The sequence below is a fragment of the Panicum virgatum genome, chromosome 5N (genome assembly GCF_016808335.1).
Source record: "Panicum virgatum strain AP13 chromosome 5N, P.virgatum_v5, whole genome shotgun sequence".
Taxonomy (NCBI): Eukaryota; Viridiplantae; Streptophyta; class Magnoliopsida; order Poales; family Poaceae; genus Panicum; species Panicum virgatum.
Window position 1 is genome coordinate 57,799,683 of NC_053149.1, and position 20,948 is coordinate 57,820,630.

The 20,948-nt window shown below is 44.2% G+C and overlaps 4 protein-coding genes across 5 annotated transcripts; 1 reads left to right on the top strand and 3 right to left on the bottom strand.

Moving 5' to 3' along the window:
• Positions 1 to 12: 12 nt before the first annotated feature.
• On the bottom strand, positions 13 to 2,940 carry LOC120671885 (probable protein ABIL5). Its single transcript, XM_039952146.1, has 8 exons — positions 2,509 to 2,940; positions 2,338 to 2,420; positions 2,060 to 2,207; positions 1,573 to 1,672; positions 1,182 to 1,221; positions 995 to 1,086; positions 514 to 593; positions 13 to 316 (listed from the first exon to the last, which is right to left on the bottom strand). The coding sequence occupies exons 1-8, from the start codon at positions 2,662 to 2,664 to the stop codon at positions 221 to 223; spliced, it is 795 nt and encodes a 264-aa protein (XP_039808080.1). The 5' UTR covers positions 2,665 to 2,940; the 3' UTR covers positions 13 to 220.
• Positions 2,941 to 3,346: 406 nt separating this feature from the next.
• Positions 3,347 to 5,126, top strand: LOC120672966 (protein CURVATURE THYLAKOID 1C, chloroplastic-like). The gene is made up of 6 exons (XM_039953611.1): positions 3,347 to 3,625; positions 3,707 to 3,798; positions 4,298 to 4,384; positions 4,498 to 4,560; positions 4,675 to 4,712; positions 4,831 to 5,126. Exons 1-6 carry the CDS (start codon positions 3,517 to 3,519, stop codon positions 4,883 to 4,885), a joined length of 444 nt encoding a protein of 147 aa, XP_039809545.1. The 5' UTR covers positions 3,347 to 3,516; the 3' UTR covers positions 4,886 to 5,126.
• A 396-nt stretch (positions 5,127 to 5,522) lies between these two features.
• LOC120672967 (protein tesmin/TSO1-like CXC 5) lies at positions 5,523 to 11,911 on the bottom strand. Its single transcript, XM_039953612.1, has 8 exons — positions 11,222 to 11,911; positions 10,777 to 10,881; positions 9,990 to 10,161; positions 8,351 to 8,707; positions 7,821 to 7,903; positions 7,637 to 7,731; positions 6,346 to 6,774; positions 5,523 to 5,964 (listed from the first exon to the last, which is right to left on the bottom strand). Exons 1-8 carry the CDS (start codon positions 11,623 to 11,625, stop codon positions 5,783 to 5,785), a joined length of 1,827 nt encoding a protein of 608 aa, XP_039809546.1. The 5' UTR covers positions 11,626 to 11,911; the 3' UTR covers positions 5,523 to 5,782.
• A 4,309-nt stretch (positions 11,912 to 16,220) lies between these two features.
• Positions 16,221 to 19,551, bottom strand: LOC120676681 (pentatricopeptide repeat-containing protein At2g33760-like). Of its 2 annotated transcripts, none has more exons than XM_039958010.1 (2): positions 17,706 to 19,551; positions 16,221 to 16,623 (listed from the first exon to the last, which is right to left on the bottom strand). In XM_039958010.1, exon 1 carries the CDS (start codon positions 19,510 to 19,512, stop codon positions 17,770 to 17,772), a length of 1,743 nt encoding a protein of 580 aa, XP_039813944.1. In that variant the 5' UTR covers positions 19,513 to 19,551; the 3' UTR covers positions 16,221 to 16,623; positions 17,706 to 17,769. The 2 variants fall into 2 exon arrangements, with proteins under 2 accessions (XP_039813944.1, XP_039813943.1); XM_039958009.1 differs by having other exon boundaries at positions 16,221 to 16,626.
• Between the last annotated feature and the right edge of the window lie 1,397 nt (positions 19,552 to 20,948).

A 20,948-nucleotide genomic window follows, 5' to 3' on the forward strand; every position in this document is an offset into this window, starting at 1 on the left:
AACTTGAAAGGATTTAACGGTCAGTGGCCAATCTTCCCGTTGCTAGTCGTCCCTTTTCCTATTTATATGACAAAAAAAGGAATTTTGACACATGATCCACAGAATTCAGAGGACCTAGTAGCAAGTCCATCGAGCAAATGCTTTCAGTACTACACTACTGTCACACAATCCGGAAAAAGAGAGATGGTATATCCCGTTGCCGCATTCGAGGCTTGTCAGGTTATGCATGCCGCCTAGTTTTCTTGAGAAATGACAAGACGTTACTCCCAGTATTGGCCTTCTTCTTGTGATCATCACTTAGAATAATGTGAACATCCTGAAAAAAGTTAAAAGAAAATTATTCTTCTGATCAATATAAGCTGTAAAAAAATAAATCTTTACACACTTTCAGAAAGAATTTGATTGATTTGGTGCTGTCTATATACAATGTTATGCCCACAAAACATATTATATAGAAATATATTTCACTTATCGAACAGATACCGGCTTTCTGTACATAGATGTGAAATATACCTCTGCTCTAAAAGAAAATGACCTTCTTAGGTTCCTTGGGCTGTCATCAAAACTTGCAGATGCCACGGTATCTTCTTTCCCTAACAACAATTTTGATAGGTCAACTGAGTACTAGCAGAGCACCAGATCAATAGATATAGAGCAGACCTATAATGATTATGATTACTGAAATGATAACAAACAAAGCTTAACTTATGCACCCCTATATGACAGAAATTTGAAGGCATGATAAAGGCTATCACAATTTGAAAAATAAAAAAACAGTATTGCCCCCTCTGTTGATGCATTTATGGTCAAGCTGTCACTGCAGAATAACTATTCAGATACAAACTATCAGACTTTTGCCAAGTTAATGCTTTAAAAGAATGAAGAAAACGATAAGGACATATGGGATTACAGAAGAGGAACAACACTATATACTAAGAATCATATTTTTTTCATGTAAACATCACCACCAATACTATATTTTATTATTATTTACCGATGGATGGTCGAACATCATAAGGCTTGATAGTGAGGCCAGCTCCAGTAAGTGTTGGGCCAGTAACTTTTAGGACTTCCGGATCATTTTTACTGCAAATGAATATCGCCAAAACTAGTAAGTGATGCGTGCTTTACACAGAAATAGAGAACGGAATAATAAAAAATAACAAGTAGTGAGAACAGACCTCGAGCTAGCACCATTCTCCTGTTTAGTCGTTTGAATAGCTGTTGAAAAAATAGCGTCAATTAAATCAATAATGACACAATCAAATCAGTTAATTTTGAAAGAATTTAGCCAAATGACACCAAATAAAAGTTAACACCATTCAAACGTAAAATTGTGCAATCCTTCTTTACTATTTCAATGGTTCATAGCAATATTTCAGACAGGAATGATATCTGACCAAAGGACTACATAAATACATGGATAAACTGCACATGAATATGTGCAAAACTCAACTCAATTTCTGTTTGCTGTAAGTAATTCATGCTGTAGTTGCAATTATGTATACCAATGACTCTCTAATAAAAAAGTGAGATATAAATAGCTTGCAATCAAAATAAAAAAAGCTTTACATTGTGAGATGTAGCGACGATGATATTGAATGCCATCAGGGTCTCCTCGTACAGTCAAAAGCTTCAGCGGAATGGCATACTGTTCGCATGTCAAAAGTCTCTGGTGCCATGGACAGAGCACAGAAAAATTCAGTGAATCGTTGACATCTCATTTGGTCGTTGTTCATTGGAAGTCATAGCAAACTATGAGAGAACTTTCATGAACTACGAGAGAAACACGATGCAGCATGCAGATGCTGGTATTGACTTCATAAATCTTTTGTTTTGAACGAATCGGCATGAGATTGTGCTTGACACATTGTATAGAGAAGGGTTTGTTACATAGAACAGGAAACTTTATCAGCTGGGCCAGCAGGGACTTCCCAAATTGTAGTGACAGAGAACAAATTAAGTCTCTAATCTGATGATCACTGAAGTAATGAGTAGTCCAATTGGAGATTATAGTACGTTAATCATTATCCAGTTTGCAAGGAAAGAGAATTCCGACCTGTTTCAAGAAGTTGATCTTTCGTTCTGCCTGCGTGACGTCAGTCTTCTCCTGCAGCTTGTGCTCAAGCTTGGACGAAACAGTCCCCAAGTGATCAATCACAGCTACAACTGCGTCGCAGATGTAACTCTTTGTACCGTCCAGAATCCTTCAATTCACCGGGAAAAGAAAGCACGCACTTAAATTCAAAGGAAGACGAAAACAGCGTGCTCGTTTCGTTCCAGTAGCAGAGGGAGACATCTCAAGGACCAATGAGATAAGCTCTGCGGCGGGCTTACAGTTTCTTCTTGTCGGTCTTGAGGAACGCCTTCTCGCAGCAGTCCGCGGCCTCGTGCAGCTGTGCCCGCAGATCCTTTAGCTCCTGCACGACCAAGACTTGCCGAACCCGTCAGTTTCACTACTAGCACGTTGCAGGACCGAGCAGAACTGACGAGCCGCGCTCGACGTACTCTGAGCGCGCCGTCGAAGCTCTCGGCGCCGGGCGCGCCGAGCCGCGACGCCGACCTTCCAAACGGCACCGCCGCGCCGGCGCCGCTCGTCGACGCCGCCCCCGGTTGCTGCTGCTGCTGCTGCGTCCCCGCCTTGCCTGCCTCCGCCGCGTCCATCTCCCTCCCCCGCCTTTCCCGCGCGAGGCGCCAAGAAACGCCTGAGACGGTGAGACCAGGACGGGAGCACTGTAGCAGCAGGGCTGCAGGTGGCAACGCGTCGCTCCCTGTGCTTCGGCTGCACAGCGAGCGAGCGCTAGCACGGAAACGGGCACGCGCAGACGAGCGCGAAGCGAGCGTCCGGGGACGAAACGAGCGGGAGCAAGGAGACAAGGCGGCCAGGCGGTCGCGTGATCTCCCCTTGGCGCGGGGCGGCCCCGCGCAGGGATGGGAACGTGGTGAAGGGAAGGGGTGCACAGGCACACGCGAACCCGTCACGACGTCACGATGGGCTTTCCCCGCAGGGGAGCGCGCCGCTCCGACTCCGAGGACCGAGAGGCTGGGACGCCTGGGCGGCGCGGCGGCGTGCGCAGGGCTCGTCACGGGCGCGCCGGTACGCGCGAGGTCGCCGCAGCAGTGGTGCCGGTTGAATTCTTGCGCGTAGCGTTTTGTTTGGTGTCAGGCAGGCAGGACGTGCCCATCCTGATTAAGGAATCTGGTATTCTGGTGTTTGTTTATCGGTTCGATCCCCATCACCGACCGGAGTGTCTCTGTAATGCCTTTTGTCTTGACAGTTCCCCACCTTCCATCTGGCGGGGAAGCTAGTCAAAATATCCGAGAAAGCCAGGGGGCAATCTGCAAACCGGACATCCGATATCGCGTTAGTGGTCTAGAGAGCTTCCAGTGTTCACATCCGGTGCAGAAGACGGTTCTTCGGTTCAGTTCAACGACACACACACACACATCATCCGTCGCCTGGAATAACCTCACAGTTCCATCTCATTCTGCGACGACTCTCAGCGGTGGGCAGCCATGGTGGCTTGTGCCCTCGCCGCCGTCCAGCCTGCAGCGGCTCTAGCGCCATGCGGCAGGAGGAGCCTCTCCGGCCATCTCCGACGGCTGCCGTCTCCCAGACTTTCAGGTAAATTAGTAGCCGTGCAGCGTGCTCTGCCTTTTGGTTTCTCTATGCATGATGTAATCTGTGCGCAATGCGGTGTTGCAGGTAGGATCAGGATCAGCCGCAGCGTCGTTGCCAAGGTCGCCAAGGACAGCTCGGAATCGTCCGGGAGCGTCGTGAGATACGTCAAGAGTTCTGTGAGTTTCTTACCCTTGATTCATGGCTTACTGTAGCTGCTCAGCCACATCAACCTCAAAACTTGAGCTTCAAAATGCCAAGATATGGTGCGATAGTTTATCTGGTTTGTTGCTACTAGTACTTTCAATATTTTAAGTTGTAAGAGAAATTGAATGTGATGCCACTTGCCTCATGGTCTTCAGTGTACTGTGTAAACTATGATGCTTCTTGGCTAAGCAAATTCAGCCTTTCAACATTGGATACTATTAACCTAAATGTTGCTCGGGAACACCACACTGACAATACAGGAAAAGAAAATTCAATGTTTGCAGATTACAATATTATGGCTCACTTCCGATGCCCGATGTCCTGCTACTTTGTTGTTATACTTTTTTCTGCAGTGCCTTGGTTTTATGCTTTTGTTTAGTGACATTGGTGCTTCCATGAGGATGAGGCGTTTTATAGGAATTAAGGAAACTAACTAAAACTGTCTTTGATTTTATTTTTTTAACGAAACAGTTCAGCACTGCTGAAGACATCTTTGCACTAGCTGGAATAAGTTTTGGAGCCGTGGCTGCATTATGGGCTTCAATAAATCTCGTTGAGGTAAGTTACCGCTGACATGTCTCCACATCTGTAGCTTTCAATTCCGAACCAAAGAAAGTATTTTGCTGCAAGTCAGATAAGACTAATCTTCTTCACGTTTCATTCACCTTCAGGTCATTGATAAGCTCCCGGTTCTTCCTCTTTTCTTTGAATTAATCGGGATTGTAGTTGCCTGGGTAAGTTATGGTCCAGACCCTTGAGGGCTTAGGGTACAGCTTTTAAATGATTTTCTTAGTATCAATACATTTTTTTTTCTGATCCCTCATTGTCAACTCCCTTTGACATTACAGCTGTTCATCTACAACAATCTCCTATTCAAGCCAAAGAGGTACTAACTTCGCTTCCCAGGGGTTTGCGTTTTGTTTGAGTATTTGAGGCGACAAGTTTACACATTGTCATCAGCTAAACTTGAACGTTTTGGATTGATTAGTTCATACTACCTGCAGGCAAGAGCTTCTGGAGAACATCAAAAGCACAGTATCTCGAATCTTGGGCCAGTAACCTTTGAACGCAACAGTGGACAACAGCACTGTGTTATGGACATATGGGCTCTCTGTAGGCCTGGCGAGATGCAATGTTTAACTGTGTGCATATAATGCGACAAACGAGTGTTACCATTTTTCACCCTAGAGGCAAAATAACGATTTTCGGTACAGGTTAGTGTGATTAAAACCATTCTCCTAGTAGCGAAACTTGGACCTCTTGGTTTACGAGCCAAATAGACACGCAACGTCAGAACCCATTTCATTCTTCAACCTGTGCCCGACGGTTGATTTCATATTCAAGGATGAACGGGAAATTTACATCCAAAACCTGCAGAACAGTGCAAGAACATAAAGGGAAATAAAGATTCAGTACGGCCAACTATGAACATTCATGGATACCGGCACAGTTGTTTCACCTGCTAACGAAATGAATTCGCAAGGGTTCCTCCAGTACGCCTCCTGGTGCTTATGGAATTCACCAGTGGCTCCGACACAAATGGGCACATCTTTGCAATGTTAACTTTTTCTTTTTTTGAATAAGAACCCAACCTACAACAGTTTGGCTCGAATCCAGCCCAGGACTCCAGGTAGATAGGACCCCCCCCCCCCCCTCCCTCCCTCCCAAAGAATTTCAAGAGGTCTAGTAAAAAAAATTTCAAGAGGTAAATAGAAAAAGGATGAGATATAAAATGTAGACACGAAACAGTCAAGTGCATTTATGACTAAACAAACCAGACGCCACCATTACACTTATTCTAACCAATGAGAATAAATCAGATCCTCTAAGCTTCTAAATTATCGATCAAGACTGAAACATGTATCTGATCAACCTGTTAAGAGGGTGTAAACATGATGCTCTTGATCATTGCTGCGCCCCTAAAATACAAACCTGGGACACGTGTGTTCTCAGGCTTCAGTTTTTGTCAAAATGCCCAGTAACAGGTTTTCCAGCAACAGGATGACTGCTGGAACCCTGTGGAAATGTTTTTACAACAGCAGGTACATCTACTCTTGGATATGGTACTCGAGAAACACCATTTACCTGTCCGGGATGGCCAGATGTTTCAGATTTGATCGCCATGGAGTACCTTTCCTCTGCAGGGGAGAAAAGTAAGGATTAAACTCATCCAAGTCTTATAGAGCAAATAGAAAAAGCCAACTTCCTTCAAAAAAATAGTAAAAGCCAAAAGATATATTTGGCACAATATACATTTTAGCCAAAAGATTCTCAATCTCAGACACCACAGAAGAAAACGCTTGTAAAGCAGGGCGTACAAATTAGATAGCAAGACACCAAAATTCTTAAGTCAGACAATGAGGCAACACAAGACCATATAAATTCATTCAGTCAGACGGATCCAAATTAATCAATGCAGACAGATATCACTATGACTTGGAACTGATCATGATGAAGCATTAACACGTGTAAGGATTTATGTTAGTAGTTAGCATGCTGAAAGGGAACTTTTGGTGTACCTTTCCTTCTTCCACACGACACAAGCTTATGGAGACAATCACGGAATTCTGTCAGCACAACTCTTTCTTGTTCTGCATACAGTTCGGATTGGTTCTGGTTGTCAGCTACTGTCTGCTGAGGATCAGCATTTTGAGAAGTTGTAAACATTGTACATTGCTCGTCACACATCAGTGCTAGCGTTCCAGGAGACATAGGCCTATTGGACTTCTGATCATCGGCACAATTAGGCCAGGATTCTTCTAGAACAGCTTTGCCCGTATGAGTTCCTCTGCTTGAATTGTCATTGATTGATGCTTTGTGATCCGGATCTTGATTATTTCCTTCTCTATCATGGTTTGTCGACCCTCGGGAACCTGCCTTATCATCTTCCTTCTGTCCCCCGCTTTCATCTTCCTTTTCTGCATCCCTCTCTTCCTGTGTCTTCCTGCCTGTTTTTTTTTTTAATTACACAATGAGCAGCACATAACCATCAAAATAATGCCCCTTTTGTGGACCATGTAAATCACTCTATATGTTGTTCTTGGTTGCATTCTCTTAACATAAAGGAGTGCATGCTTGCAGGTTCTCAGGTTGAATGAACTAGTGCAACATGTAATGTGGCCATACATACAGTTATAAATATAAAAAATAGCACGTTGAAGGATAAGAAGGTAAACACACAGTAAAAACACCTGTAGGTGATCTGACAAACACGAAATGTCATTACAGCTGCCCCTACTTGCCCGCTCTTGTTCAATTTCAAAAGGAAAAAATGGTAACCTTGAGTTTTTAACCATTATATGTAAGGTAATACCTGCACATCCAAGCAAAGCCCTAATAACTCAATAGATATCTTACATTTTTTTCTGTGTGGAGAGATGAAGCATTAACATTTATATCCCTTATATCTCATCCAAACTTCAGTAAAGCACATCATCAGTATCCAAATTCCAGGCTCAAGAAATGACGTGAACAGGATGTGTGGAAAGATGAAGCAGTAACATTTATATCCCCTATATCTCATCCAAACTTCAGTAAAGCACATCATCAGTATCCAAATTCCAGGCTCAAGAAATGACGTAAACAGGATGCTAAATTTTTTGATAGGATAGGATCCTACTTTGAACCAATGTAACTGTGAAAAAATCAGTACTGGATGAAAGGGGTGCTGATCTATGTGGGTTGCTTCACTGAATATCACCTAGATAACTCATGCATGCAAGCAGGACTGCAGGTTTCACCAGGGTATTTTGTCATACGAAAGTGATAAAACTGCTGAAGGTAAAACTAGCATAATGGCAAGAGCAATACCAGCATATGCCTTTGCAGCCTCTCCTGACACCACCACCAAAAGTTTACAGAGCTGCTTTATGTCCTGTTCTTGGACAATGTCTGCTAAAAGGGGCCTGAAGTGTGATGGCATAAACCCATCAATGAAAAACAGATAGAGTAGACATTCTATGAAAATGTTGTATAGTTGGCAGTTAGTAGTTACCTGTAGGTAACTTTAAAGGGCCCCAGAGTGGGAGGATGCACAGATTGGCTTATTGGAATTGAACCATCGGGTACTGCATTCTTCTGATAAAATAGAATCATTAAAAAATGAAGCATGTGCGCTAGTTTATTGGAGTCTCATAATAACTGCAGCTATGGGTAGCTTCATCTTATCTTCTTGCTGAAAGTCAATTTTTATTTGTAATTCTGTTCTAGAATAATTTCGAGTTCTTCCGAAAATAATAAAACTACTTGTAGTTTCATAATAAGGAGCTAACACTGCCACGCTGCTTTATCATGTAAAAAGAAAGGTTACGTGCAAATATATGTTGATGATTAGTATCAAAAAACAATATTCATCAACTCAAGTTCATGGTCTGAATGACATATTATAAAATCCACACTCCTAGTGACAAAATCAAGTACTTCAGCTTGCTTCTGAATGTCAACAACTGAAGAAGACAAAGCTATGCCAAGATGAAGAAATGAGGCAAAAACAATGCATGCTGAAGTCTTAGATATGACCATTACCTGAGGTAGGTGACCATTTCTTTGCGCTACATGTTCCTTATTTGAATGGTCAAGTGACGGATCAATGTGTTTCCTCTTCCTTGATGTGGAAGGAGAAGAAAATCCTGTAGCTCCAATAGCACCATTTACAGCTGCGTTTGTCGCTTGCTGCATGTTAACAGAATTTTTGTGATCCCCTTGGTAAAGAGATCTTCTTTCTTCACTCCCATCGAAATTCTTGCAATCCATACACTTGCAATTTTCAGAGCATAGTATATTAGCTTGGAAGCACTCGCAGTACTTCTTGAGGCATCCTGACTTCTTGCAATGGCACCCTTTATTATGCTTCCCTACTAAAGGGAGATCGCTAGACACCTCCTGGCAAATCCATGGACTATAATTAATGATGCATGGCATGACAGCACAATTAACATGGCCTAAATGAAAAATGCGATAACGAAAAGAAGGTCTGTATTTGTATTGGGTAAGTAAACATATGAATATGATTAGAGTCTAAGGTTAGTGGAATACTGGAATAACATATTTGGTTATGAACTTAACTATAGTTCTTACTTGTTATTGTTGAATATGAATAACAAGAAAAAATATGCACATGGGGCTCCTAATGAAAACATTATTCCTTTTTAACTAAAAATAGTACCTGTTGTACAATTTCCTTGTTCTTTAGGGTACCAATACAGCTTCAGATGCACATCTTTTAACATCGATTTTTCTAAGATATGCTATAAAAAACCAATTAGATTATAGTGGCACTGAAGTACTTTTGCTGGTCAATTTCCTTGTTCTCTTAATATTATTTTTTTCAACAATATAAGAAGATCTATGCAGAAATGGTCAAATTTATGAAAGATTGACTGCAGGTATTATAGAACAGTGTATTATTATTTTTTTGGCTAGAGGTAGTACTTCATATAATAAGTGGAAGGAAACAAAACACACACTTCTTTACTTGGGGCAGAGGTGACAAACATTTTGCCTCACCAGCTTTGTCCTTTTCCTACATTTTTTTTAGATAAGGGGAAACCGGCCTCAGCTATCACATTGTGATACCTTGCAGCCATAACTTTTTCCTACTTTGTTGGGATATAGTTTTGACAGGAAGCCAATCGATAATGCAGTAGTTTAATAAATAAACAAGAGCTTGAATGAAGCTAAAGAATGGAAAGTTTCCATCCCGAACTACCAAATATGGAATATTGGTATGTTGATTTTTTACTTTTGAGGATTAAAATTCGTAGTTACTAAAATATGGATTTTCAAAAATGCCGCATTGCCACGAACAAATGTAGCTACACTGATACACATTTTCTAAGAGGTTTTATGTTTATGAGTAAGTAGACGGAGCGAATGAATTGCAGGCATGAAGCATGATGAAGTCCTGTCAAATGAAAATTCTCAGTAGTCAAGTTCACAGGTAACTTCTTATCTAGTCATGTAATGTTGAACCCCCCCCCCTCCCCCCTCCAGGTAGGATAGTGTTTCAATTCAACTACTCTTAATTAGAATAAACTATGATATCTAAAACGAGCATGGACACTGCTATAACTAAATTAAACTCAAAGGCATAACAATTAACAAATAGAAATTATGTCCCCCACGAGAGTAACTATGTAAACAATACTTGGACCACAGAACATACATTCCTATTTGCATGTGGGCTGCCCCCAATCTTGGGCCTGAATGCATCTGGATTACGCTCCAATGTAGCATCAATAGCTTCACGCCTGGCAACTTCATTCTCAGGATTGTTAAAACAGTTGGTGCAGTTGCACCCATCACAGTGAGAACCAGAAGCAAAGCATTCACAGTACCTGTAAGAAACCATTAAAAGATTTCAGATGGATAGCATCAGTACACACAACACACAAAGCTAAAAAGAGTATCAAAACAGCAGTACATTCTTCTCATTTCAGAAAGGGATGTTTTTCAATATGAAGGTCAAAACAATGACACACTGGTATAGTTTGCCTGTCTGTGGACGGTGGAAATGAGGCATTTGGAGGTGATAGAAGGATTGAAGTGGTGCTGGAAATATTTCCCAAATTATTTGTACTATAAATTATAATCGGTGTTACTCATCTAACCTACATCTATGCATGTACTACACATAATAAACAAGCAGACGACACAAGCGGTTTGTGATATTCGTCTTTTAGCGTGTTACATAGCTTATAACTCATAGTCTAAGCACCATTTGTAAGAACTTTAGCTTCTTTTGAAATCATGAAGAGAGTTCAGTAAAGACCATTGCTCAAGCAGATTCTGCATCTAAATGACATAAATATTTTGATTATCCAAACAATCCACATGCCTCATTTGCGGCATGTTAAAGAATTCATATTGATAAAAGGAGAACACAATCCTCCTGAGAAAACACCCTTTGCAACATTGAGTTCTTCTGAAGCTACGGACAGAATCCGACTTACAACTTCAAACATCTGGAGTTCCTGCAGTTACAGCACTTTTTCTTCGTGGGAGTGCTATCTTTTCCTTCATAGAGTCTTGACCGTGGTTTTGGTGACTCTGGCTTCCTACAGTACAAGGGCAAAGCTAATTAGAACATTGCAGGAGCATGGTGCAAATTTCAAAGGGAAAAGCTAGAGATATTTGGAACCATAACAGGGATAATATGCTATGCTAAAACAAATAAGATCATCTAACGCAAATGCGTGTCTTCATTTCCAAGGAATGGCAAGTCAAAATTTGGAAATTTGGCGACGCTCAGAAAATCAGAAACGATCCCAAGTTCAGCATATGAATGGAGACGCCAACGGACTCACTCATCAAGAGAAATGAGCCCCATACCAAACAGAGAGGCGGAAATTTCGAAACTGCGACACTACATATATAACTCAGAACGGGAACACTCACAAGGGAACGGCTACCGGGGGCCGCTGCACTGGCTGCGGTGGCACCGGGCGAAGCTGCGGGACGGGGACTGCCAACGGCACCGCGTGCCGCGGCAGCGGCACATGCCCCACCACCTGATGCGAGCGCATCACCGGCAGCACCAGCTGGTGCAGCTGCTGCGGCACCCCCATCGGCACGGCAGCCCTAGCGTGCTGCGGGGGGTGCTGCAACCCCACCGGCAACGTCCTCGGCTGCAGCGCCCTGGACACGGCGGCGGCCGCCGCCGCCATCGTGGGGTTCCCCGCCAACGCTGCCGTGTTGAAGTCGAGCTGCCTCACCAGCTTCTTAATCGGCGGCTGCGTGGACGCAGCGGGCACGGGAGGCCGCTGCGGCGGCTCCCCGCCCCCCTGCTCCTTCCCCGCCATCCACTCGACTCGGAAGCTACTGGATCAAAACGCCCCCGCCCGCCAGTAACGCCAACGCCAACCCAATTCACGGCGGCCGCGGGGACCCGCGGCGAGATCGCGGCAGACGGCTCCAGATCGAAGCGGGTGGAGGCCCCGCGGCCGAGTGCGGGGTGGCGGCGCTCGCCGCGAGCTTCGGCGCGTGTTTGCGGCGGAGGGGAATGGCGGATTTTGAGAGAGCTGGGGTGGGGGATTAGTGGATTTTCCCTCTCGCTGCAGCTCTCGACTGCCCCCTTCTCTCTCTCGCCTTTCTTTCTCTCCCACTCTTCGCTTTCTCAAATTCATATTCTACGGCCGGATCCGCGAGGCCACCCGCCATCCGGCGGCGGAGGCGCGGCCGGGGCGCATCCTGCGGCTTGAATTCATAGATGTGGGGTTGTTGGGCCTCTCGCCGTTCGATTCGACGGGTTCGGAATCGCTCAGCTCGCCGCGGGGGCGACGCGCACGCGGCGTCTGCCACTGACGCGTGGACCACGGGGAACGAGGGACTCGGTGGGGCCGCGCAGTCAGTATGAGGGGGCGGCGAGGCGGAGAGGCGGCGGGGTCTCGATCGCGGGATGTGATCCGTCCTGTCCCTTGTGGAGTTCCTTTTTCTGGGAGAAGCTCCCGGACCTGCTGTATGCTTGCCCGCCTCATGACCTATGGGGCCAGCTAAGGTGAGGCCCACATGCCAGCATATTTACTCGTCTCGCCTCTCGCGGGAAGGTTCGCTTTGCAGGGAGCTCTCGCGCGAGGGTTTTTAAAAGGCGCGACTAGTCTTCGGTTTCAGTGGAGGCAAGTAGGCCACTGTTCATCAAATCGATCGCTCAGACTATATATGCAATGATGATGTTTAAAATTTCTCAAAATATATGCAAAGAAATATCAAACCCTATCTCGCAATACTGGTGGGGTGATGACGACGAGAAGAAGATGACTCATTGGAGGGTTTGGTGGAAAATGTGTGTTCCTAAGAACCGCGGAGGTACGGAGTTTTGGGACTTACAAAGCTTCAATCTTGCTTTATTGGCCAAACAAGTTTGGCGTCTGTTGAGTGATTTTGATTCGCTATGTGCTAGAGTCTTGAGAGCGAAATATTATCCAAATGGAAAATTATTAGAAGCAAAACTGAAGAGGGGAGCTTCTTACACATGGCAGAGTATATTAGCAGGTCTGGAGTGTTTCAAACAAGGATATATATGGCGAGTTGGTGATAGTAGCCAGATCAATATATGGGGGGAGTCATGGATACCAGGAAGTCACAACTTGAAGATACAAACTCCTAGGGGGACGTACCCTGTTAACGAAGGTTTCCGAACTAATTGATCCATTAAATGGTGAGTGGGATGAAGCTCTTATTCGATCTATTTTCCGGCCAGTCGATGCGGAAAGGATTCTGGAAATACCATTGTATCATGGAAGAGAGGGTTTAGTGGCCTGGCATTATAACCGAAACGGGTTGTTCTCGGTCCGGTCGGCATACCATCTTCAATGGGAGAATAAATATACAAGAAGATTGGGGGAGTAGGGGGTAGGAGATGCTGGAACGAGATCAATTTGGAAGGGTCTCTGGAAACTTAAAGTGCCAGCAAAGGTCCATATATTCGGATGGCGTGCACTCCAAGGTTTTATCCCATACCGAGGGGTGCTAGCTAACAGACATATTGGAAATACTAGCGGTTGCCCAGTATGCAATGCCGGATGCGAAGATATTAAACACATTCTATTCTCTTGTGACAAGGCGAAGGGTGTATGGAAAATTCTTGGAGTTTGGGAGCAAATTCTGGAATCTTTTCATGTTGATCGGTCGGGTTCTATTATTCTGGAAGAATTGATTAGACGAGGTGATCAAGTTCAGTTGTTGGAGAATATTGGCTTGCCGGAGCTGGTACTTATTGGTGGATGATATTTATGGTGGGAGCGAAGGCAGCTAGTTCATGGAGAACAAGTACAAACTGTAGCCAAGGTGGCGATGGCAATAGCGGCATTGGCTCTGAATTATTCACGAGCACCAAAGAAGATGCAAGTGCAAAACAAATGATGGAAGCGACCGCCCCAAGGAAGGATTGCGATAAATGTTGATGCAGCTTTTTCAATGGAGTCGGGAACGGGTGCAACGAGCATGATTATTAGAGACCATACTGGTAGTTGTATCGCAGCAGCTAACAGGTTCCTGGATCATGTCGGGGATGCACCTATGGCGGAAGTTTTGGCATTGAGAAATGGTTTGCGGATGGCACAGCAAATTGGAAGCAATAATATTATAATTCAGTCTGATTGTCTTATGGTCTTTGACACGATGAAAGATGGGGGGTTTTCGGCAACAAGTGCGGCGCCAATTTTTGATGAATGTCAAGTTTTAAGGAGTGATTTTGTCTCTTGTGCTATAGAATATTGTAATAGGGAGACAAATGAAGTAGCCCATTTGCTAGCTAGAACTTCTTTAGCTGAGAAAGCTTCATGTACATGGGCGGATGACCCCCCAAGTTTCATTGTAGCTGCCCTGGCAGACGATGTCTCGCTTGTTTTCAATGAATAAATAGCCAGATGGCACCTGATCAAAAAAAAAAGTAGGCCACTGTTGAGCCCGTGGAGATGAGCGCCATTTTGTTCGTGGGCTACTTGGGCTCCTTCTATGGGCTCCAGTGGTTTTCTTTCGAAAAGGGCCGCGTGCTTCAATTCTAATTTTGAGCTTCAATTCAAATATTTCATATCCAAATTATGGTGCACTACAACAACTGATTGCTTGCAATAGTAATCTGGTTAAAGGTAATACATGTACTAATGCTAAATAGTGTGAGAATAACAAACTTGATTCGAAGTATTTACGACCGAGGTGGTGTCCCTCAGACTTATCTCACACTCAAAAGAGAAAGTTACAATGGCTGCGTATGGAGTCAATGGAGCAACAAGCAGGAGCTATGCCAATGAAGTCAGCAATCACGAAGAAATTATGACGGCGTTACTTCAACATTAGCTTGAATAAGGCAAGTCATGGCTGATAATTTTTTATCGCCTTTAGCACAAATAATGGTTGATGCTTTGTTGATCATCATCCTTAGATAATTTTGGTCCAGAGGATTTTTTTTTTGCGTGCAAGCATTGCTAAAAAAACAGGAGAACATATATTGACGACCAAAATTGGCACAAAGCCAGATTAGGCTGAACAAGCCGGACTGACGGGTACTACCAGGCGGTTTGATCGGTCACAGAGCAGGCCGTCCGGTATCCACAAGCGGACTAACAGCCTTTTAGATGTTCAGACGTTCGAACCTAATCACAACAGAATACGAAGGCGCGGACCGTATGGTATTATTAGGCAGACTCTGCCAGTTAGATGTTCGGACATCCAAACCTGGTTCCAGCAGAATATGAAGGTGTACAATGGAGTTCATGTTCATACGTCCGAACATACGGACTGTCCGGTACATATAGGCGGACAATCGGCAGACAAATATTCAGACATCCGAACGTTATGATCTGGTTCCAGCAAAGGCATAGACCACCCGATGTTATCAGGCACGTTTGTGGCCAACCGGTCTGACCAACCCATACAGAGTCCGAGTGCAATTAAGAATTTTTCATAGATTTAGATCTGTAAAAAAATTTCTTGTGAGGCAAGAACTCCTCATTCTATAAATATAAAGGAAAACTGCCGATTGAGGCATTCAATAGATCAAAATACAAAACAATCTATTACTTTGTATCATCTTTACTTTTTTTTCTTCTAAACTTTAGCTCTTCCAACCTCGACGTGATATTCTTCCTTCGTCTTCTTGGCGTTTGAGGACGTCCTAACTGGTATGCCGAGACTAGGGCAACCCTATATGTGCTTGCCCCGACAGGATCCCTCCTAGGTGAGCGTTCGTCAAACTATCGCTGGTTTACCCCGGCAAACCGATCTGATCGGTCCGTGATACCGATCTAACCAGTCTAAGCTAGATCTCTCGCCGCGCGATCTAGCACTTTCATGTGTTGATCAGACATCAACAGAAAGGCAGCAGCGGTAGCAGGAAACATAGGATGAGGAACGGATAAGGCAAGGTCTGACGAACGGATAGGAAGAGGTAAAATGGAGAGAGAAACATGAAAGAAAGGACTGAAAGAAAAATAAATATAAAATATTACTTTAATCTATAATTATATTCCTTGTTCAATTTTTTCATTAGTTCATAAAAATAGAAAAGGCTGTCAGTGAAAATATAAGATTCAGCTGCAAAAGCACGTTAAATAGCTAAGGGTATATTGAACATTCCCTCTCTTCAGAGCCCTGTTTAGTTACCAAAATTTTTACCTCACCTTTAGACACATGTATAGAGTATTAAATATAGTTTAAAAATAAAACTAATTGCACAGTTTAGATGTACATGACGAGACGAATCTTTTGAGCCTAATTAGTGTATGATTAGCCATAAGTGCTACAGTAACCCGCATGTGCTAATGATGCGGTCAGAGGCCTCAAAAAGATTCGTCTCGCGATTTCCAAGCAAGTTCTGAAATTAGTTTTTTAATTAGTGTCCGAAAATCTCTCTCGACATCTAGTCAAATATTTGATGTGACTTTTATATCAAAAATTTTCATCAACTAAACACCCCCTCAATCTATTCAGATGAAGTTGTTCTGCCAAATGTTTTTTAAAATGACTTCAGCTTCACACCAGAGAAACCGCTCCATCAGAGAAGTCGAAACTGGAGCCTTACCAAACAAACCCACTAATCAAGCTAAGCGAGCTCGCGATCGACGCCAAGGCGAATGGCAGGAACGTAAAAAGCTGCCGTGTGACTGGAGGCTGGTGCATCACTTGAACTTACGTTCTGCGCAGCTCCACTCCACCCGCCAACAGAAGAAAGAACACGAGCACATCAGAGCCTTCCGCAGCCACGCTTCCTTGCATCAACGGTGAAGCTCGCAACTTCCTAGGCAGGAAGCCAGGAACCAAAAAGCGCAAACAAGAGCCAGCCCTTGGAGCACCACGGCATCCTGCTGACAAGGCAAAATAACGACCCCATTTCAAAACAGTATGTGTTCCCATTCCGAAACAGCATGTGCTCAAGACGCACCAAATTGATATTCCATGACACTGAAAGATGCATACACCTATTAAAATGGCATGCTATGCTCAGCCAGTCAGCCCCTTCCCATTTTGCCAGAGCCCATTCTTTAATAATTATAAGGTTTGACTTGATAAAAAAACTTGCACTATTGAACTGTGGTTCCAAAAAAATGACCTTATACTGTGAAAAAGGATTTGATTGATTTAATATATGTGTTTCTTTATAGATTTCCTGTAACATATAATACATTTAGATAATTGGTATTGATTGTTCAGATTATTGGTTATTGGTTCGCCAGTTTCATGACTCATCTGATTGATGGTAGGACCTAGATAGGATATTATGTATGAGTAGTACATAGTAAGGACATAGCAAAGCAGAGTGATCTTAAGCAATCTAAAAGATACAAGCATGCTACCAGCCTTTTTGGAGGACAGAGGCTGGATTATCCTCCAGGTTCATAGGAACCCTAACCGGTGGCGTGCTCACTACCAGCCTTTAGTCTAATATTTGGAACATTGGATAAATATATCCTACTGGACATCACTGATGCTTAGGTAAGGCGACCAGAAGGAAGGTGATGTATGCAAGGGCAATTTGCGGAACAAGGATTGAAACGTGGTTGCTTATCAATTAACTGACAGCAGAAAAAGAGCGGTGTGGCTTTTGCATGAGAAGCTGCTAGAATTCAGTTATGGGCAGGAAAAAGGACTGACCTCAAGCATGACAAACTGATCTTCAGCAAGTAGCATGCTAGATTGATTGGCAACAGCTCAGGGATGATCATACGAAATTCAGACAACTGAGTCAGGTTGGTTATACTATTGATTCAGAGCATCATTGAGAACTAAGGATATAATCAACTTTGCTACAAGCCCAAGCTCCATTAGAAACGTTAGGCTCTTGGATGTGTGCAGAGTAGCTCGTTCCCAGATAATCAGAGCTCGCTCTGCAACCTAATAGTACTATCTTGATGCTTAGGTTACAAAGCTGCAACATTGCAGTTACCTGGAATCATGTATGGTCGACAATCTAACATCTTGCACATTTTAGCTTACAACAGGAAGCCTTGTCACCAATATTCCTGACAAGAACACTTTCCATCTTTGAAATGATGAAACCGATGCTTATCTCTGACCATTATCTCTCGATTCTCCACAGCCGACATATATTTAATAGCTAGATGGCAATCCCCGCATATTCGCAGGTTTTTAATTATCCTGATTGGAGCTGTGCTCCCAGCGCTCATCATGAGTCCAAAGGCTACAGCCAGTTTTTCACCATGATATCTTAGTGCAAACTCCCTTTCCTCTTCTTCCAATTCATGCAGCACCGAGTCAGTTTCAGGCACATAACCAGCGTCAGTAATCCTATGGATTAGTTCCTCCAAATATTGGTAAATATCTCGAGTTTGCGGATGAGACTTCTCACCCATGCGAAACAAATGGGCAATACCCCCAATCTCAATCAAGCTGTAACCTATTTGCTTCTTCAATCTTCTCTTGATTATGGTATTCCTTACCTTCTCAACATGGTTCATTTTACCAGATAAAGCATAAATGTTAGAAAGCAGCACATGATGAGATGGATTCTCAGGCTCAAGAGCAATCAATCGCTCAGCCACCTCCACTCCAAGGTTGAAATTCTTGTGCATCTTACATGCACCAAGCATAGCTGTCCAAACTTCAGGTCCGGGTTCTCCAGGTATAGAGTCGTGTATAAATTGCATGGCATCATCAAGAAGTCCTGCCCTTCCATACATATCAACCATACAACAATAGTGCTCAGCACGAGGGACCAATCCATAGACACTCTTCATTGTAGCAAAAGCACCACGGCCCTCACTAACCAAACCAGCATGCGCACAAGCAGATAGGACTGCAACAAAAGTGACATCGTTGGGTGGTGGCCCTTCGCGCCTCATGAGATGGAATAGTTTGATCGCCTCATGGCCATGTCCGTGCATGCCATATCCTGCGATCATGGAAGTCCATGTAACCACATTTCGTTCCTGGAGCTTGTCAAACCACTCGCGAGCCTTGTTCACAAGCCCACACCTTACATACATGTTCACAAGGGCGGCACCAAGAAACACACTCATGTCCATCCTTTCAGAACCAATGCGTCTCTCCACTTCACGTCCCAAGTCCAGAGCACCAGCCTGTGCACAAGCAGATAGTGTGGCTACAAATGTCGCAGAATCAGGCACCTCCCCAGCCATCTGCATCTTCTTATACACCTCAATCGCCCGCTCAGCAAGACCGTTCTGCTCATACCCAGAAATCATAGCGTTCCAAGCGACCACGCTTCTGTCACGAATTGCATCGAACAACTTGCGTGCAACGGGCAGTTGGCCGCACTTGGAGTACAGCACAACAAGCGCCGTCTGCACGAACCGATCGGAGCCAAACCCGAGGAGGATAGCGTGAGCGTGGACGGCCATGCCGACGCGGAGCGCAGACAGATCGGCGCACGCCTTGGCAACGGCGGTGAAGGCGAAGCTGGAGAAGGGGAGGGCAGCGGTGAGGAGGCTGCGGTAGAAGGTGAGAGCGGCGGCGGGGAAACCGCGGTGCGCAGCGGCACGCGTGAGGGTGCAGAAGAGGAAGGAGTCCGGTGCGGGGTGGGAGATGGCGAGGAGGTGGGCGTAGGAGGCGGCGCCGGCCGCGACTGCGAGGGTGGCTAGCTTGGTGGTGAGGGGTAGGGAGCTCCCGTGGCCGGCGACGACGAGGCGCGCATGGGCTTGCTTCAGAGGGCCGAGGCGCGGACCGGCAAGGAGGAGGGCATTATACTCCGGCGAGCGGTGGTGGGGGTTCATACTGGGACTGGAGGGCTCCAATTGGATAGATGAATTCGCCATTTTCTTTTGGCGGGCTCGAGGTCCGCCCCATTTCTACGTGTCCGGGTTTGAAGCGCGCAAAATTCTTCTGAGACGAAACGGTTTTCGGTGGATTTCTTTCGAGGTTCTCTGAATTGCATTCAAATTAGATCTAATCATACGAATTTCATGTCACAATTCGGTTGTTCCAATACTTGGAAAATTAAAGGTAAGTGGCATGTGCTTTTTGCCATTTCAAATACAGAAAGAAAGTATCTTTTCGGAAATCTTGAGCCATTTGGACGGTCAACGTAGTACTGCATATGTAACTTGTAAGTGATTTTAATATTTTTAAACAAAAAATTATATGTGGGTTTCTAACATTGAAAAGACTACTCGTGGCATATTTGTCTCCGCTACTCCTAATTTTGTTGGTGCATTTCAACCCTCCTATGTTTACAGTAAAATTACGAAGAAAATAAATCTAAATTCTAAAACCTGCCCAAGATTGACAATGCAAAATAATGTTTTAAAAAAAATATTTGCTATGCTAAAACAGCTACAATTTAAGTTGTCTACAAAGAATTGATTTTATATCAGTGTCGCTCATCACACTAGTTTTTTTATTTAGAACCGATAATATTAAAGTCTGTTCGGGCACCTACCGGCGAGGCTACAATGCCTCCAAAAATTTAACGCTACACGTGGCGATAAATTGAATTGCATATAGTTATGTCAGCTGTCAAAATATATCAGTTATTTTGCGGCAAGGGCGCAAGTTAGGCTTGGCGAATGAAGGCGGAGAACCAAACACACGCTAAGAGGTCACTAAATGTTTTTTTTACAAAACATATATAATAAGTTTTAATTTTTTTTATTATGTGTGTGTAATATTGTCAACTAAGAAAATAGTACCATACATGCGCCGAGTTTAGGATTTGTACATACGTTCCGGACAATGCCATTCAAGTTGGTCGGGAAAAAACATAACACCATTCTTTTCGTGATAAAGAACACGCACACCGTTTCGAATTCCAACGTATCCCATCGTTGCGCGTTTGGCAACAACTCTCAACCCCACTGCATCAGAGTGCATCAGCATCAGACTGTCCGCAGATAGCGTAAAATAGTATGGAACGGGATGCTATCTCTTCCTCTAAGAGCAGGGCCAGCGTATGGTGAGGAAAAAAATCTAAGCGCATGGACACGTCACGTAGGAGCTCCAGAGTCATATGCAGTCCAGTGTTTAGTCCAAGCGGTGGAGCTCTATCCAATAAAAAAGTCATCCCCATCTCTCTCTAACAACCCTTAGCACCGGGTGCAAAATAGAGTGGTGGTGCTAGGGTGGTGCTGCGGAGCGCCGCCTCCCCCAGCGTGTGGCAGTAGGAAATCTTTCTCTGACAGCACTTAGCAGCCCCCCAAAACCGCAAGCTGGA

What these genes read in the sequence shown, in the direction of transcription:
- LOC120672967 (XM_039953612.1), bottom strand. Translation starts at nt 11,625, where the DNA reads ATGGCGGGGAAGGAGCAGGGGGGCGGGGAGCCGCCGCAGCGGCCTCCC. An exon ending in CCCCCGGTAGCCGTTCCCTT is followed by an intron (nt 10,882 to 11,221) that starts GTGAGTGTTCCC and finishes CTTGTACTGTAG; the next exon opens with GAAGCCAGAGTCACCAAAAC. An exon ending in GGCTGCAAAGGCATATGCTG is followed by an intron (nt 6,775 to 7,636) that starts GTATTGCTCTTG and finishes AAAAAAAAACAG; the next exon opens with GCAGGAAGACACAGGAAGAG.
- LOC120676681 (XM_039958010.1), bottom strand. Translation starts at nt 19,512, where the DNA reads ATGAACCCCCACCACCGCTCGCCGGAGTATAATGCCCTCCTCCTTGCC.
- LOC120672966 (XM_039953611.1), top strand. Translation starts at nt 3,517, where the DNA reads ATGGTGGCTTGTGCCCTCGCCGCCGTCCAGCCTGCAGCGGCTCTAGCG. An exon ending in CTTCAATAAATCTCGTTGAG is followed by an intron (nt 4,385 to 4,497) that starts GTAAGTTACCGC and finishes ATTCACCTTCAG; the next exon opens with GTCATTGATAAGCTCCCGGT. An exon ending in TCGGGATTGTAGTTGCCTGG is followed by an intron (nt 4,561 to 4,674) that starts GTAAGTTATGGT and finishes TTGACATTACAG; the next exon opens with CTGTTCATCTACAACAATCT.
- LOC120671885 (XM_039952146.1), bottom strand. Translation starts at nt 2,664, where the DNA reads ATGGACGCGGCGGAGGCAGGCAAGGCGGGGACGCAGCAGCAGCAGCAG. An exon ending in TGATGTTCGACCATCCATCG is followed by an intron (nt 594 to 994) that starts GTAAATAATAAT and finishes AATTGTTGTTAG; the next exon opens with GGAAAGAAGATACCGTGGCA. An exon ending in CATTTTCTTTTAGAGCAGAG is followed by an intron (nt 317 to 513) that starts GTATATTTCACA and finishes AACTTTTTTCAG; the next exon opens with GATGTTCACATTATTCTAAG.